Source organism: Diaporthe citri, assembly GCF_014595645.1.
Source record: "Diaporthe citri strain NFHF-8-4 chromosome Unknown scaffold_7, whole genome shotgun sequence".
NCBI classification, from domain to species: Eukaryota; Fungi; Ascomycota; class Sordariomycetes; order Diaporthales; family Diaporthaceae; genus Diaporthe; species Diaporthe citri.
Genome location: NW_025064852.1, coordinates 1,333,932 through 1,350,760, shown reverse-complemented (window position 1 = coordinate 1,350,760; position 16,829 = coordinate 1,333,932). Strand labels below are relative to the sequence as shown.

Below are 16,829 nucleotides of genomic sequence, written 5' to 3'. Positions count from 1 at the left end.
AAGGGAAGTCGCGCCTCAGTCGCCTTTTGACCATGAGCCTTAGTAGACTGTGGACTTCAAGATGACTTGCCGATCGTGATGGAGAAGGAAGAATTTGTGCTTAAGTCACACTCTGATATGGGATCAGAGTGTCAGCCCCAGGGGAGGGCTGACTAGCTCCTTCCCAGTCTCACCAAGAAGAGTTGTGCTCTAAGTCGCCCTCTGACGTGAGACCAGAGGCACAGCCCAAAGGGGCGGGAGTGTGGACTTGCTCCTTCTCAATCTCAAAACGGCAACGAGCGTTCCTTCCTTGGACCAGCAGTCCCCGAGTCATGGGGCCTGAGCTGAGGAATGCGAAGGGCCGCTGAGAACGAGGCCTAGGGCAAGAGGCGGGCGAGCACAAGGTGAATGGAAAGACCTTGGCCTGCAACAAGGCCGGTGGAAAGAGGCGGGGCGATCTCGAGGCCAGCGACGACAAGGTACTGCCTTAGAGAGTAATACCAACTGCAGGATGCTGTCAGTACTTCTGAGCACTATGGGACCAATCTGAACAGCCAACTTCCCTTTCGACGACTCAAACCTAGCATCTTCTAAGCTTCGACGGGGCATGAGCACAAGTACATGCCGAAGTTGATAGTGTGCTGCTCCACGGATCTAGAGAGATCCTCTTCGACTTGCAAGGCCTCATCCTGGTCGACACGTTCCTGCACGGAAGTGAACTGAAACTCATCAGTTCTCCCCAGCTGCTACCTGCCGGAAAACAGCTGGTTGGGGTGAAAGACTGAGCGCGGCTTTCTGACTTTGACGCATCAGGGATAGGCCTTCTCTCAATCAAAGACTGTCCCGTGGTTTCTGGGCTGACCAAAATGTCCATGGGCGACTTCTCAAAGTTGCAATTTGCCCTGACTTCTTCCTTGACCAACGACCATCAGCAGTCAAGATGGCAGACCACTAGCGACTTCCCCCCTGGGAGGCTGCGTCCTGCTTGCAACAAACCTCGCACTCGTACCTTGTGTTCAATTAGACACCGAGCCCTGACCAGAAGAGCGCCCCCTCCCATGCCAAGATGGCCCAGGCCAATCCCCACACTCACACAGCTTAGTGCTGCTCGTTGATCACAAAACTTGAGGGAATGGATGGGAAAGCACTTTCTGGCGTTTCAGTCTACGACGCCGTTTGCCGATCAAAGAATACGATATGGCCTGTTGGCAGGACAAGTGTGTTGTTACATTTGATCACCTTTTCTGCATACGGGTGTGCCCCTGGGATAGTGATGGGGGCATAGATGTCCTCGCCGTCAAGGCGGCCGTCAAGTACGGCAAGCAATGTGTCCTTGGTTTCAAGCCTGTCGTCATTATGGCAAGCAGTGCGCCTTCTTAGGACAGTAAGCCACAGCGTGACAACAACGCCATTGCATGTGTGCTTCCTATGGTCGTAACAGTGCAATTCTGCTCTGAAACCTCGACGAATGAGCCTTGGCTATAGCAGCACTGCCATGGCCGAGTTCGAGGTTGGCCACCTCAAACTAGACGGTGTCGAGAGGATCCAGTCTCTAGTCAAAAGTCTCTGCCTAAAGTCTCTGCCTGACCCTTTTCATGCATCCCGATCTCTGGATCAGAGATGGATCCTCGCCACTTTGATGGCTAGAAGGAGTGTAAGTCTTCACCTTGACTTGTGAGGGCTACACAGGCTTACGAAATGATTGGCCCGAGGCGAAGCAAACCCTCTGCCGGAGCTGGCGGTGGTGTCGGAGCCCGAGCCCATGTCGAACACGGCCCAGATGGAAGACGGCTTGGCAGTCTGAGAGACTGCTGACAACCTCCGCCGCTTGATCTGTATCTCTGTGAAGCACATCGCCTTCCCCGGACCCACAGCTGGACAAGTTCGACTCGTTGAGCTGGTCACGGACAACGTGAGCATAATCCCCGCTCATTCCACCGCGCTGAGGGCTATTCCCTTCAGTGAGAAGGGCGATATGCTGGCTGTCGCGAGTGACAAGGCTAATTGGGCAGAGAATCCTCTCCGATTTGCTCTGGGTTGAGGTGACGCCTCCTTTGACAATGGGAGGCTTCCCCAAGGTGGACTTCAAGGAGTAGTGCCTTCCTCTACAGTGGTCTACTCTGACGACTTCTTCAACAGTCTCCGCTCCAGCAGAGCTTTCACATTTCGATGGCTCTCAAAGATGACCAATGGCAGTGGTGGTGGGAGGACCCAATTCCCACCCCTACCCGGACTGATGAGGTCACCTGGATCGTTGCAGCCACCACAGGCACGGGCTTCATGACCTCAGATATCCCAGAAACCAAGAAAGCTCGATACACCAATCACGATGATTGGTTTGTGTTTGCCGCGGCTGTCTGCACTCTCCTGACTTCACCCCACAAGTCCCCCGAGACAAGCATCCTATGCACACGCAAGTAACCACTGTTACCTTGCATCCAAGAACAAGCTCTGCAACTGGAGGATGAGAATCCTTCATGTTGACATTGCTGACTTGTTTCAGCCCTTCCTCACCACCACAACAGCATCAAGAACAACAACAAAATGGCTCCCGAAGACCGTACCTGAATGACCTACTTGACTGCATTTGAGTCAAGCTGACTCATGTACTTGATTCTGGAGCGTCATCCTGCCTTGCTGCATCAGTAGTGGGTGGTGCAATGTGGATCCTTCCCTAGCACCTGGGCTACGAGGTGCTGGTCTGTCCCTCTCCTTGACTTCACGTCATCAGAACACTGTTTTGATACTGAGCAAGGCCTCGATATTGCCCCCCTTCAAGTTCGCGCATTGTCAACCCCGTCATAATCCCGCACAACCGACCATACTCGCCGCACTTCCACTGTGGTCCTGGTCCGCCAGGGGAGAGGACAAGACGACCATGGCATCACGAACTTACCATGAGCCATCTGCAAATTGCATGAGAATAAGTATCTCAAGCTCTGGTACGAGAAAATATTCTGAAAAGTCATCATCTCTGAGTCCCTTTATGAACGTCTAAGAGCTTGTCTCTAGGCTATACCACACGAAAGCTGGCAAGAGTGCCAGAGTGTGTATTGTGCAAGGACCTTTCCTTGAGAAAGAATACTTCCTGGCGAACTCAGGACATCAGAGAATACAGCCTTAGCTGAGATGCGAACTACACCCGGCGACGCTGGCCCTCCATCCTGGACAGGCTCAGACGCCACAGGCGGGCAGCTCGGTGCCCCTGTTGAAGGGCCTTGTGCTCTTCATCGATGCACTGGCCTGATTCTGGGCCCCATCAAACCCCCTCGACCTCGAGGCCATCTTCAACTCCATCAAGACGACCTACCGCCTGCCGTTCATAGAGCCCGCAATACCGCAAATGGCCGCCATATCCAGGACCTCTTTGTCAGTCCCTGATGCACTCACGCCTAGGCATGCCTTTAGTGTCTCCATTTACCGCGGACTCCTCCCTGCGAGAAACTACGAGTTATTCGCACCTGTCCCTGCCCATACCTCAACATCTGACACTGGCTGGCATGGCCATGGCTGTTGTCTGCAAATTAACCCACCTGAGCTCCGGCCTGGCACGCCACGAGGACTTTTGATGGGCGATGAGGTCCGAGCCGTCACCTGCAAGAAGGCGGACATCTCGCCAACGACAACACAGAACACTATCCCTCCCCACACCATTCTCTTCGCGTCGACTACTCCAAGAAACTGCCCGTCGACCACTGTGAGGTCTTCAGGTTGCGGCGCTGGAGCAGACTGAGTATAAGTGAGCTTGCCTCTGCCCCAAGACGAGCTCCTGAGATATCACTGTCATCAACTTCGAGGACCTGTTCATGCTCATCACCCCTGTCTGCTGCTGATCTGTAAAGATGCAGCAGACAGCCGCAGGTTTCTCCGCCTGCGGCATGCGTGTGCGTGCCTTCTGTAGTCGACGCATGCCCATCTTCACAGATGTCAAACTCTGACCGAAATGGGTGTGGAGGGATGGGCCCCTCTCTCCCTCAGCCCAGCATCATATTTGAGCCCGTCTTGTCTCTTCTTTTTTTCCCCGGTCCCTCAAGCCATGTGGCATACTGTCACGATGGCGTTCTACGTACCTTATTCGCGCCGTGGCCCTCATGTCACCTGGCAAAGGGTCATAACGAAATTCTACGTCCCATACTGCCGCCGTGCTAATTTCTTTCTCTAACAGCCTGTCAACAGCTCTCGGCCCTGCTGCGGCGAAGAGAAGGCGTTCGAGGTCTGCTGGAAGATGCTCCACGGCACTCACAACCATCCACAATAGGGAAAAAGATTCCAACATGGGACATGAATGCTTTGAACAGTCTCTTCTTTGCTTCACCATTCTCCCCTTCAAGGCTGTGGCTGCCAACTGCTGCACAAGACCAAGTACGGCTTGGACATGTACCGGGTCGAGACCCAGGGTCCCGGCAAAGCCGCCTTACTTCCGCTGAGCCTGGGCTACGTGGGCATTGCTTCACGAGGCCCTTGGCTTGACATTCCACAATGTCCAACCCACTTCACCTATCTCACAACTCAATCCCTCCCACTTCCAATACACACTCCATGCTACCACCTCACACAGATTGGTAGGGTCCTGATGTTCAGGACGGATGGAAGTTCTCTCGACGACAATGAGCCACTCGGCCAGTGGCACACATGAACATTGTCTCAACATTGCGCAGTGTCCAACCACTGCACCTGGCTCGTAACTCACCGCTCCTCCCCATTCCAAAGCATGTGCGGCACCGTTTCTGGACCTTAGTCCGAGAACTCAAGGTCGACAACACCGCGCGGCCGCCCTACAGCCAGAAGGCGGCTGATAAGATCCGCCATCTCCTGGAGGAATGGGGGCTCGCCGAGACGCTGCTGCTGGACTTCGAGCTGCTGCTACATGTCTCCGAGGAGCGGGCACAGAAACACAGGGAGGAGCTTGGGCAGAGGGAAGACGTCCAATTCAGAGATGACCCAGACCAGAGCGGTCTGAAGGGCTAATTTGGGCTCACTCCCTCTGTTGACAGCTCTTAGAACCTGCAACTTTGAACTCTCCACCTATGATCTGAGGTGCCCTGACGATCGCAGTCGAGGTTGCACAAAGCGTCTTCACTAATGCACCACCAGCTCCAGAAATAGAGTCGATGCAGCAAAAGTTTTGATCGGTATTGTCTTCATCAAACATTTCAATGATTCATTTCACTGAAATTGAGTGTGACACTTGGAAATTTGACGCTCTTGCTGTGCTCAGCGTGTTAATCCAACGAATCTTGAGATCTTGACACACAACTTGAAAGGACTACGGTCCTAAAACTGGGACATGACGCATCCGCACAATTCGCAGTCTGGGAGAGATAGAGAGCGTGGAACCAAAAGCCACCAGCTCAATCAATGCGACAAATATGGTGACTTGAGACCGTCACCGTTGTCATTTTTCAAGAGCAGCAGGCGCAGATAGATTGGCCGGGACATGGAGTTTCTGATCTGCACACTGCGCTGTGCCGAGGGTGGTTTCCTATAAAGATCTCGCCTTGACTGGTCTTACAAATTTGACTTTCGACAACAAGACTTGGTCATTTTGTGCCCTGCCTACGCGCAGGCATGAAAAGGTTCTGATGGCTCTTACCAGTCGTCACCAGGCTTTTGATCTTTCACTTCCACCCTGACCAACCATCGCACTCTTCTTCATTTCTGATCATTTACTGTCACCAGAAGCACTATTCTCTCGTTTCGGCAGTCTCTGACCAGCGCCATCAGCCTCGACACCACACGCTTTTCTCAACAATCATCACCACCATACTTTCTTCCCTGATCCTCGCCTTCACCTTGGTGGCGACCCTTGTCGCCGGACAGGGAGTTACCTCTGCCATACCTCCTCAGGCAAGCCCGCCTGCCAAACGCGGTGCCTCCTACCGTCAGCATCACCGAACTAAACACCACATGTTTTACTCACAAACCGTCACCACCATGCTGTCGTTTACCATTCTCATCTTCACCACGGTGGCGACGCTTGTCGCAGACCAGGGCATCACATCTGCGGCTCATTGCTTCCGGGGCAGGCTCTCCTGCTAGCCGCGTCGCATTGTACCCCGGAACCTTCGAGATCAGGGTTCCTTTCCCTTTCAAGTCTTCTTCACATCGACACCCGTAGCTGCCAAGATGGCGAATGCTCCTAGTTGAGTTTTGGTCAAGCGGGCGCTTTTGAAACTAGAAAATGAAAATAAAGGAATTAATAAAAGGAAAAGACTCTTTAAACTCTTTTTCCAACCTTCCCCCAGTGGTCAGGTTGGTGAGTCTCGGGATCGGAGTGAAAAGTGCTGCTTGGAAACGAATGGCTGTGAGGCATGAGTTCCTTGAGCCACATTACTCAGGATCAGCGACTCTCGTCGTCCGCCAGGGTGCCATCGGCGGGTGCGTGGGTAGAAGGAACTGCAAATGTACCATACCCCTGCGTCAACAAACCGGCAGTTACATATAAATCCCATCTTTAGTTCTAAGAATTGTTCCGAAGGTCTTGAGATGATCAGACTGTACACTCGCACGGGGAAGAGGAGCAAAAGATAAATTCAATGGAATTGCGCTTGTGTGTGAGCACCCTCGCATAGCAGAATACCAGCGGAGGCGGCTAGTTTCTCGGACCCTCTCAGTGGACAGAAAAGATTACATCGTGGATATATCCATGAACTTACTTACCCGTAGAGTCCGATCCTACGTCGACCTTGCAAAGCAGCAGGAACGCAAGATGAGGAGAAAAGTGATCAAGTTGGTTTCCAAAGCCCTGTTGCCTAAACTTTCCGTGATCACATGATAATATTTCTGTATGCCAGATAAAGAAACACGCCAGCGGCATTATCCGTGTGGAATAGTGTCACTTGCCTGATTAGAAGATAACGGACACTCATACCCGAAAGGTCATACCATAGTCTGCTGAGGAGCTGGATGACAGTCTTTTGGTGCAAATGACTGTATGAAAGAATTACCAAAGAGCTCGGAGAAGAACCTCCGTTCCTTGGCTGTTCAATCTCCTCTCAAAGCTCCTATCTACCTATTCTACTATGCACCGTTACTGTAGACATTTGTCTCGAAGAAATGTTCCTTGGTGCTGCAATCAGCATAATTCATCCCTGCTACTGGGAAACTGGCCCCGAGGATAGGCTCTTATCAGAAGGGCACAGCCGTTGAGGCCATGACGTGGCCTTTCATGTGACTTTGAAGCACTCTTTCTTGCCATCATGCAACATCATGATTGCCGAGGTTTCAAGAAACCATGGGAACAACTTGCCGAAGCCGGGCCCGAAGACCAAGTAACTGCTCTTTCCATCCGTTCGGCGTCAAGGATACGACAAAGTTAACAAGAGATGTGATTTGCCAAGAAGTAAGCCCTCAAGGGCTCAGATATAGGCCAAGTCGCCTAGTATGATAAGTTGCAAGTGACTTTTGCATACAACTAAATATCGAAGGTGGGCCTGATGGTCATCTATACAGTACCAGGAGATTTACGAACACCATTGCTACCGGTATGGTATCGACCGCGCGTACGTTGACAACGTTCAGGCGGTGGAGATGAGCTTCGTCGGAAAGTACGAGACAGCATATAGAAATGCTACGAAATCGATGAGATCAAGAACCACCCATAGGAGGCACGTAGCTCCACTCTGCATATCAGTCCAAAGCGCTCAGCTCTAGCGTAAGTCCGATGTCATCCAGATGATAGTCCTTGCCTGCGTGCTACTCCCAGGAGATTGGAGCCCCTATCTCAGTTCCATCGCCGCGAGTGCCGCCTGCGTCTTACTGATGCTCAAGCACGGCCTGTCACTATCTGCCAACGAAGTTCCCTAAAGGTGTGAAGGGCGGTCACCACTTATAGAAATTTGATGAACATCGCGTGAAAAGCAAAGCATGGAGCGGTTAGAGTTTGGTTACAGCGGCGTCCACACGATCAGGCTAATACCAATACTTTCATTCCATGGTACAGCTACATAGTGAGATAAATGTGATACCTAGGTAAACCAATGTAAATGAGAATTCTTTTTTGGTAACACGGTTTCGTATGTTCTCGCTACTAACACATTCTGTACAAAATTGAATGTAACGAAGTCTGCAAAGAGACATGTTAACTAAGTTAATCTATCCTAGGGTCAGAGCCATGTAAGATACTGTGATCAGTACTTAACACTTGGGTACTGGCAGAGCCAGTCACTCACTGTCTACTAGTGACTTAAAGAGCAAGCATAGATATGCCGAATTAGGCAGAAAAGAACACCCCAAAGGAGGCGTTCAACTTGTGTATTTCGAGAATACTCTAATTCGCGCATTGCAGGGAGTACCCATGTTGACAAGTCGCTAGCGCTGCCGGGGTTGTCAACTGTCACGAGAACAGCTGGGAAAGCCTCGGCATAAACCCCTCTGGAGCTGCCAAGGCCTGTCTTAACCCCAACACGAATGCGTGGGCGTGTACCAGACGATCTCAGTCATCCCAAGTTGACTTTACCTGGCGCCATTTTCACCCAATCGCATTGGGGCTCGACGAATCGCTTCACATTTCCCTCATCCCAACACCCACAGGGTCGGAATGTAACCGAGGACCGTCGCATGTCTCCCCCAGTTTCTCCCATGTGGCCTGAGTCGGGCAAGTGAAACGAGTGGCCGGCATTCATGTGAGATTTGTACCTAGGTGGTTTATTACGTATTGACATCAACCAAATATCTACGGGAGCCCAGTCGCTCCTACCTTGGAAAAGTTCTCACCTAAATCCATCATCATCCCCTTCCACCTTTTTTTAGTGCTATTCCAGTACTTACGATCACGCTGAGGAGTTAGAAACCGGCGATGGAGGAATACGACTTCATCATAATAGGGGCCGGTGCATCAGGCATCAATGCAGCCCACAAGGTGCAGACCGAGTTCCCCAATGCCAAGTATACCGTCCTAGAGGCTCGAGACACAATCGGCGGCACCTGGGACTTTTTCAAGTACCCCGGCCTTCGATCGGATTCTTACCTCACGGGCTTTGGCTTCAGGTGGCGGCCATGGAGTGAGGAAAAGGAGATAGCGGACGGTGCTACCATACAGAAGTACCTCCAGGGGTCAGTTGAGTATGCGGGCATCGACAAGCACATCCAGTTCAAGCACAGGGTCGTGGGCGCTCACTGGTCGTCAGCCGAGAGCAGATGGACCCTGGAAGCCGAAGTTAATGACGGCGAGGCGAGGAGGAGCCTCAGATGCCAATTTGTATTCGCATGCAGCGGCTATTATGACTACAAGACACCACTGCGGGCTGAAATTCCTGGTTTATCCAACTTCAAAGGCACCGTTGTCCACCCGCAATTCTGGCCCGAAGACCTCGACTACTCTGGAAAGCGGGTGGTCGTCATCGGCTCGGGTGCGACCACTGTGACTATTCTGCCTGTGCTTGCGAAAACAGCAGCGAAAGTCACAATGCTCCAGAGGAGCCCAAGCTACGTCATGCCGTTGCCAGCGGCCCCTGGACACATCTTCGCTTTGCGCAAATTTCTACCAAAAAGGGTGGCCGACACAATCAATTTCTGGAAGGATGTTCTCTTTCAGACAACAGTTAAAACTTTCTGCTTCACCTTTCCCCAGTTCGCACGGAGGATGCTCATAAGAGCCATGGCCAGAGAACTCAAGGGCTCAGGTATCCCCGTCGACCCGCACTTCACACCCCGATACACCCCATGGACCCAGCGGTTGTGCGTCTGCCCGGACGGCGACTTCTACGACGCACTGCGGGGCGGCAACTGCGAAGTAGTAACGGACCACATCGACACCGTCACCGAGTCCGGCATCAAGACCAAGTCAGGCAAGACCATCGACGCCGACATCATCGTGACAGCGACGGGCCTCCGGATTCTCATCCTCGGCGGCGTGGACTGCACCGTCGACGGGCAGCGCTTCAACATCGCGGACCGGTTCGCCTGGCGCAACTTCATGCTCGAGGGCGTGCCCAACATGGCCATGGTCATCGGGTACACGGACATGAGCTGGACGCTGGGCAGCGACGCGTGCCTGCGGCTGCTGATGCGCGTCATCCACCACATGAAGAGGACCGGCGCGGCTGCGGTCCAGCCTGTTGTCCAGAACAGGGAGGCGATGAAGGCCGAGCCGATCATCAGCATGAAGTCCACTTACTTCATGGTCGCCCAGGACAAGCTGCCGAGGAAGGCCGAGGTGGACCCCTGGAATGAGCGCAAGGGGTATATATCCGAGTCCTTGCTTGCCAAGTTCGGCACGATCGGGTCTATCACGAAAGGGTTGGAGTTCACTGCGGATCCCGGGAATGGGCATACAAATGGGAGCGCGAATGGAGTGGTAAACGGAAAGGTGAAGGGTAACAAGGTGAACGGTCGCATGAACGGGCATACAAATGGCCATGCGAATGGACGTGCCAAGGCGGATTGATTTCTGTTAGAGGTGGTGGCTCTCAAACTATGTCGTGTCGGCTTTTGTTCGCTCCCTAAACCTGTCCAGCTATCCAGACATTGGGAATTTTGATGCCCCCGATGCAGCTTAAACCTGTCCGTATTATCAGATAAGCAGGATACCCTTCATCAATTGACACTATACTAGACTTCTCTTGCCACGAGGTCGATTTAAGAAAATCGCCTCGCTCTTCAGACTAGGCTTGATTCAATATTTGCGCGTGTTCTTATGGCTAGGTACATGGGTGCAACTGGTTCCACATTTGTACGTCTCTGAGTGCTCAGCACGTTAGAAGTATAAATATGTTTCGTTGATAAAGTTGACCTTGATGTGTGCTCTAAAAGTTTAAATAAAATTACCGAGGAACGCTCGGCAACACCATAAAAAACAGCGGCCGTTTGCGGCGACGGACTAAGAATTGAAGACACGCTTCCCTTTGTCTGCACCTTTACCGAAATGACTGCCACACAGTCATCCGGCTAGCGGAAACATATTTATTAAGAGGAATATGGCCATAACAGTCTCTTGTAGAACAATATCTAAATCCAATCTGATCTATTGTGGACACTTGTGGCTGGACTTTTCGCTTTCACAAACAATATGTCGGCCCGATTAAATCTCGAGCAGCGAAGAACTGGTGAACGATTCGAATGCTACAGACAAGGTTGGGGGTACGACCCAAGTCATATAAACACACAAAGAAGAATCGCACGTCGCGCCTTACCAAAAACCAATATCATAAATGAGTACGATGTAACGAATAACACTCGATTACGAGCCGATAGAGAAAACTTTCTCACCGCCAGAGCATTCGATAGAGTCAGTGCTCCGGGAGTCAATATTAGACAACTGGCAGCCAAAAGGACTGCCAATGATATTGCTCAGGCTCTGGCCGATTTTGGGACGCTCAAAGCAAGATGGGGGAATCAACTTAAATGTCAGTAAAATTCCAAGGCACGCCCAATTCTTCTTCTTCAACGTTGTAGAATTAAGCTTATATATTTACTAGTCATCAAAACCCTCGGCATTGGTGGTACGTAGAAAGTCGCATTGCGTTGAATGAAAAATGGATGCCTCTACATCCGTTTATATACTTCAAGATGCACTAGCCAATGCGAGCACTATCACTACATTAGGCTCAACCTTAGCAGAGGAGTTGCTGAGGTGCACATACAGGACAGGGAATTGCTTCTTTGTGGGAGTGGAAGAATGGTGCAAGAACTGGGAAATCAGTTATCAAAAGTGCGATACCTGATACCGCCAATCCTAACAACAATGCCCGTCAGCTGGCACTGGGCAGCGAGAAAAGGATTACTCGGGTACGTCATGCCATCAAATGGCGGATTTGCAGGGCCTTGGGGATCGCCTTTGCTGATGGCCGATGTAGATGCTAGCCCGAGCGAAACACATCATACAGCGCTTCCTTATTCAAGACTTCTTCGATCCCGCGGTAGGAATTCCTAGTAAGCAACTTCTAAATACAATTTTAACCTCTTACAAACAAATAAACCCTATCCGTAGCCTTTGGCTCAAGAGCCTGCCAGGCGACAGATTCTGAGGCAGGCCTTTTACACACTGTGGCCTGTTCCTCTCTTTTTTTGCATAAAATTTGTTCCCTGCCCTTTCGTAGCTGACTCCTATTGCTATAGTGGACGATGATCCGACAACACTTATTATGGAATGGGCGAGGAGGGGCGATTTACACTCGGTACTTTCTAAAGTTGGTCGCTACATTTTTCGGGACAGAGAACGCGCAGGCCGTAGTAGTCGCCGTGACGCGAACGCGAGGAATCCGTATCATGTAGAGGATGATAAGGAAAGAACCCCGCTGGTTGTCATCTGGCAGATATTCGACTGCCGTGAGTCCTGACTCTCCTGCTCGCTCTCTCTTTCTCGCTTTTTCTGACGGCTCTCGCTGGGTTATTGCCTGCGAACGAATCATTGACGCAACAGATCCTAGTTGTCACCGCGTCCATGTCAATGACTTACCCGCCAAGAAAACAAAAACCGCCAAACCGAGGCGACGAGTATGACGAACTAGGCGGGTGGCTAGAGGAGGAGGTTCCAGCCCCAGGTGCACATGTGAATCGCTACGATCTGGTTCATTTCGACATCGACCCACAAAACGTCTTCGTTTTTGACACTGACGCGGACCATCGAAAATTGCCCGTGTTCAAAGTATGATTTTGTGTTCTCTTTATTTAACTCTTCTTTCACTTTTCTCGATCCTTCATTACTGCCATTGACACCGGTGGAGGGATGAGAATGGAGATCCCTCGGAAAGCTGCCCCGTTGTGTAACAAATCACGGCTGATTGGATAATTAGATAGCAGACTTCGGTCTAGCAGAAACACCAAGTGAGACCCGGAAAACTAGTGTTGGTCGAAGCCCTCCGTATACTGTTCCCGAGAGATTCTCAATGTGGCAAAGCCGGGGCATCGGCAAAAACGGGTTTCATTTACCGGTAAGCTGGCACATCGTTTGCAGAGGAAATCATCCAATTCTTGACTTATGTGTGACTATACAGCTGACTACATTTCCCCTGGGACGTAGGAGCAATTCACATCAGACTGGGATAAAGTGAGGGACCAGGAAGATCCATTCTCCCAGGACCAGGGTCTGATACCCCCGGGCCCTATAAGCAGCCTCGGTGACCTCAACAGTGTGGCTGCCAATTATGGTCAATGGTCAAACGTGTGGCAGATCGGAATGGTAGGCTATGCTTATGGGTAAGAACTCCAGAAAGATGAGCCATCAACTAACCTTGGTTGCTCCTCAGGTCATGTGGTGCTGCATCACATGCAGGCACCCTATTCAACCCCCGATGGCAATGCAGGAGCCAGCGATCCAGAATGTTTGGACTTACGGGGACAAAATCATGAACAACACGTATGTGGCGCTCTACGGGCAACAGTTGTGCGAGCTGGTGGCCTCGTGTCTGGCAGCCAAACCCATCGACCGGCCGTCACTTCAACAGCTCCGAGACACATTGAATAACTTGCTACCACCTGAGCCGTACGGTTATGATAAAGTTGATGATAAGAATTGGCTCGAGAGATTTCTCCGTCATCCCTCAACTCCGAGCGCAAGACCGTTGGCCAGGGCATTTGGCTGAAGTATCTCGAGATGAGCCTTTGGCAGCTGAATCAATCAAGAATTACGACTGCTCTAAAGCATTTGTTGGACTGTGTGGTTTGCTCTATTTCAATTTCTCAATGCTGGGGATGATAGTGATTAAGTGTGCTATTCTAACAGAGATGCGCATGTACATAGGCCAAGTGCAAATGGGAAATCACACCTCGTCTATATTGGATAAGGCTACAAGTACGTCCTAAATATTATAACGGACAGCCTTTTCTGTGACGAATTAATACTATGGAGCTTGGCGGAGCCTACCACACAGGCTGAGCACTTGCATCACAGCAAATCGATGTCACATAATAATGGCCTTTACTGCTGATGACGCAGATTTTGACCAGCAGTTTAATATGTCATTTCATCGTAATCCCAACCGAGCTGATTCATTCTTTCTGTTTGAAGCTCAACGCACTGAGGAACTCTGCTTCCGCGAAATGACCCGGGGCCAAGGACTTCGGACATTTGCCTTCGATAACTTTCAAGTCAGTCATTGGAAAGTCTTGACTCAACACATTCCCTCGCTGGCTTTCACCATTGAGAGGCTGCTCAAGGCTGTTTGCCGGCAGCCAAATCATGCAGGTCCCCCTCGTCGCCGACCTTAAACCCCTGATCGTTCCTTGCCTCGCCTTTCGCCTTCGTCCCGCCTTGCTCTTGTAGCACGCCTCTGGAATCTGTAGCCTCCTTGTTGGCGCCGATGTCACGGTCCGTTGGCTCCTGTCTCAACTTGGCCTCATCGATCAAATTCCTATCTCTAGTCAGATCAAGCAAGTCCGGGGCAGGATTGACGCTACGAACTGCGCTTGGCCATGCTGGTTTGAGTCCGAAGACATCTTTTCTGTTCCCCGATCGCCAGGTGCACCGCCGCTTGGGTTGTCTGATGGTACTGTTCCGGAAGTCTTGGCTATCAATATCAGAGATTTGATAGTCCATTCAGAATTTCGATGGCATGGTTCTGTTTTAAAATGTAAAGGATGACATTTGCTCTCAAGGAACTGCTTCATCGACGTTCATTTGACACGTTGGGCTGGATGAGTTCATATGTGCGTCATGAGATGATCTGCAACACCCTCCGCTCTTTGCCTCCACTTTTACATGATGTCTCCGTCCTAGTCATTCAGGGCCTAGTACGAGCCCTTGACCTTCGATACCCTGAATCGACTGTATTCACCTCCAGTCATAACTGGATACTTCATAGGATTCTCCCCGCTGACACAAGTCGGCACTGGCTCAAGCGGCTTGTTCTTGTCAAAACCAAAGAAGAAAGCCGCCGAGTACCTCTCCTTGCCGCTCTTGTTAATCACACGGTGGACAGTGGAGACAAAAAAGTCGTTGGTCTGTCTCATGAAGCAGTCTGCAATGTTGACCACGAAGGTGCCGGGGACTGGGTCAGCCCTCACCCAGTTACCGGACTTGCTTAGCACCTCGAGACCACCAGCTGAGTCCTGGTTCACGATGGTGAAGCACTCAACATCTGTATGAGCGCCGATGCCGTTTTGGTCGTCGATACGATTTTCTTGCTCCGGGTAATGCAGGATTCGCATTCCTGCCTCCGGCCGTTTGATGTACTCGTCGAAGTAGTCTTCCGGTAGATGGAGAGCAAGGGCAAATATTCGAGTAAGCTGCCGCGATAGGCGAAGGAGTTGTAGTTGGTAAGCATATAGGCCTTCACGGAAGCCTGTTAAGCCCGAGGGCCAGAGACTAGGTGAGGCTTCCTGGCTGCCATCCATGACTTCGGGGTCTTGCTTGGGATCGTACGGCCAGTTGAAGGCTTCATTGAGATCTTGCTCATGAGAGTCGCTGTCAGCTTTACACGTACAAGATTAAGTCATAACTCTATGCACTCACCATGATACCTCCATCCGTTTCTGTTGTACGCCGCCATTGGGTGATAGCCCGCGTACTCGGTTGGAAGTTGCCCGGTCCAAACCTCCATTTTCTTCTCCTCGGGGAGAGCGAAGAAGCGCTTCGCTTGTTCAAAGCAGCCTTCAGAATATTTCTCATCTATGCCCTTCTCGTTGTTAGCCACAACTCGTCCCCCATCCTGCACTTCGGCTCAGTGGCTCTCACATGATTGATGAGGTAGAAGAAACCAATTGTCTGTGCAGCCTCTCGTATTTCCTCGGCGATGGCTTGACGGTCCTCCAAGCGTTCGCACCAGATTCTGCTAGCGTCTATGACGGGTATTTTCTCTACGTCAGTAGAGATGTTGGAGTTGAAGGTCAGGACTTGTCCGTTATGCAACGTGACCGTCCGAGGCGCCGTCGCGGACTCGGAGGCTAGGATCGTCTGAGACATGGTGTTCAGTACCAGCTGAGAGCTCGAGTAGGATCTGAACAAAATTTTCGTGGACTCCTCCAAGACTTTCGAACCAAATGAATGAGTTTGGTGCTCTTGCCGGATGGCGAAGATGTCGCCTCATTGCCCCGCACTCATCTGTGGATGGCAGCACTCGAGTAGTGTTGCCTTATCGCACCATACATAACGGTCAGCGACAATCGTCAGCGGATCTCGGCTGCAGCCCAGGTCTGTGTAGATGTCAGTACTGGATGATCAGCTGCAGCTGATGCAAGACTCTGACCGAACGTTGATCTGCGCGTATCAGAGATGCTATCCTTCTATCAAATAACTGGTCATGTGCTCACGGAAATTTCGCTGGAACGTGGACAAAACTGAATACTTGTGGAACAATGACCTGTTGTTCCTGAGAAATATCCAGTGACAAAGAGGGTTTATCTTCACTAGAGTCTCTGCACTTTACATAAAAGCCTCCACTGCCATATTACCCAACGTGTGAAGTGTACTGCCAGCTGTGTCTATCTTCCGGAACAGCGCAGGATATGATGATGCAGCCAGAATACATCTGTTCATATCGTCTCGTTCTTTGTATGAGCACCATCGCATTAACACTGTTCCCTTCCTTTATCACTGTTCACTTCTCTTATTACTATTCTCTGCTCTTATTACTATTTCCTTCCCTCATTACTATTCCGTTTTCTTAATATTACTCCCTTCTCTTATTACTATTACCTTCCCTTGTTACTGTTATCTATACGGCAAGATAATGGCCTTGTCTTGGGTCAAAGGACAATTCAGTGACATAGAAAGGTTGACCACCCCGACAATGCCCTCTCCGAACAAGGGCTTTGTTCGATTATTTTGGATACTGCACGACAGAACTCTACAATGTAGCTTCTCCAGTATATATGGGGCCGTAAATCTTGCAAAAGCTTGGGCGAAAACCTATTCCACACTCGCGAACACCAAACATTCTGGTTGGCACATCGCAAATACACACACATACGAG

The 16,829-nt window shown here is 50.9% G+C and overlaps 6 protein-coding genes across 6 annotated transcripts; 4 read left to right on the top strand and 2 right to left on the bottom strand.

Moving 5' to 3' along the window:
• Window positions 1-1,447: 1,447 nt before the first annotated feature.
• Window positions 1,448-2,075, top strand: INS49_013609 (uncharacterized protein; the record flags this gene model as incomplete). The annotated part of the gene is made up of 3 exons (XM_043174306.1): window positions 1,448-1,541; window positions 1,854-1,891; window positions 1,992-2,075. The coding sequence occupies 3 exons, from the start codon at window positions 1,448-1,450 to the stop codon at window positions 2,073-2,075; spliced, it is 216 nt and encodes a 71-aa protein (XP_043021251.1).
• A 2,536-nt stretch (window positions 2,076-4,611) lies between these two features.
• INS49_013608 (uncharacterized protein) lies at window positions 4,612-4,947 on the top strand (the record flags this gene model as incomplete). The annotated part of the gene is made up of 1 exon (XM_043174305.1): window positions 4,612-4,947. One exon carries the CDS (start codon window positions 4,612-4,614, stop codon window positions 4,945-4,947), a length of 336 nt encoding a protein of 111 aa, XP_043021250.1.
• A 3,829-nt stretch (window positions 4,948-8,776) lies between these two features.
• INS49_013607 (uncharacterized protein) lies at window positions 8,777-10,366 on the top strand (the record flags this gene model as incomplete). Its single annotated transcript, XM_043174304.1, has 1 exon — window positions 8,777-10,366. The coding sequence occupies one exon, from the start codon at window positions 8,777-8,779 to the stop codon at window positions 10,364-10,366; it is 1,590 nt and encodes a 529-aa protein (XP_043021249.1).
• A 1,995-nt stretch (window positions 10,367-12,361) lies between these two features.
• INS49_013606 (uncharacterized protein) lies at window positions 12,362-13,502 on the top strand (the record flags this gene model as incomplete). The annotated part of the gene is made up of 4 exons (XM_043174303.1): window positions 12,362-12,565; window positions 12,714-12,851; window positions 12,941-13,099; window positions 13,167-13,502. 4 exons carry the CDS (start codon window positions 12,362-12,364, stop codon window positions 13,500-13,502), a joined length of 837 nt encoding a protein of 278 aa, XP_043021248.1.
• A 569-nt stretch (window positions 13,503-14,071) lies between these two features.
• Window positions 14,072-14,355, bottom strand: INS49_013605 (uncharacterized protein; the record flags this gene model as incomplete). The annotated part of the gene is made up of 2 exons (XM_043174302.1): window positions 14,072-14,270; window positions 14,321-14,355. The coding sequence occupies 2 exons, from the start codon at window positions 14,353-14,355 to the stop codon at window positions 14,072-14,074; spliced, it is 234 nt and encodes a 77-aa protein (XP_043021247.1).
• A 291-nt stretch (window positions 14,356-14,646) lies between these two features.
• INS49_013604 (uncharacterized protein) lies at window positions 14,647-15,820 on the bottom strand (the record flags this gene model as incomplete). Its single annotated transcript, XM_043174301.1, has 3 exons — window positions 14,647-15,305; window positions 15,371-15,533; window positions 15,593-15,820. The coding sequence occupies 3 exons, from the start codon at window positions 15,818-15,820 to the stop codon at window positions 14,647-14,649; spliced, it is 1,050 nt and encodes a 349-aa protein (XP_043021246.1).
• Window positions 15,821-16,829: the final 1,009 nt, after the last annotated feature.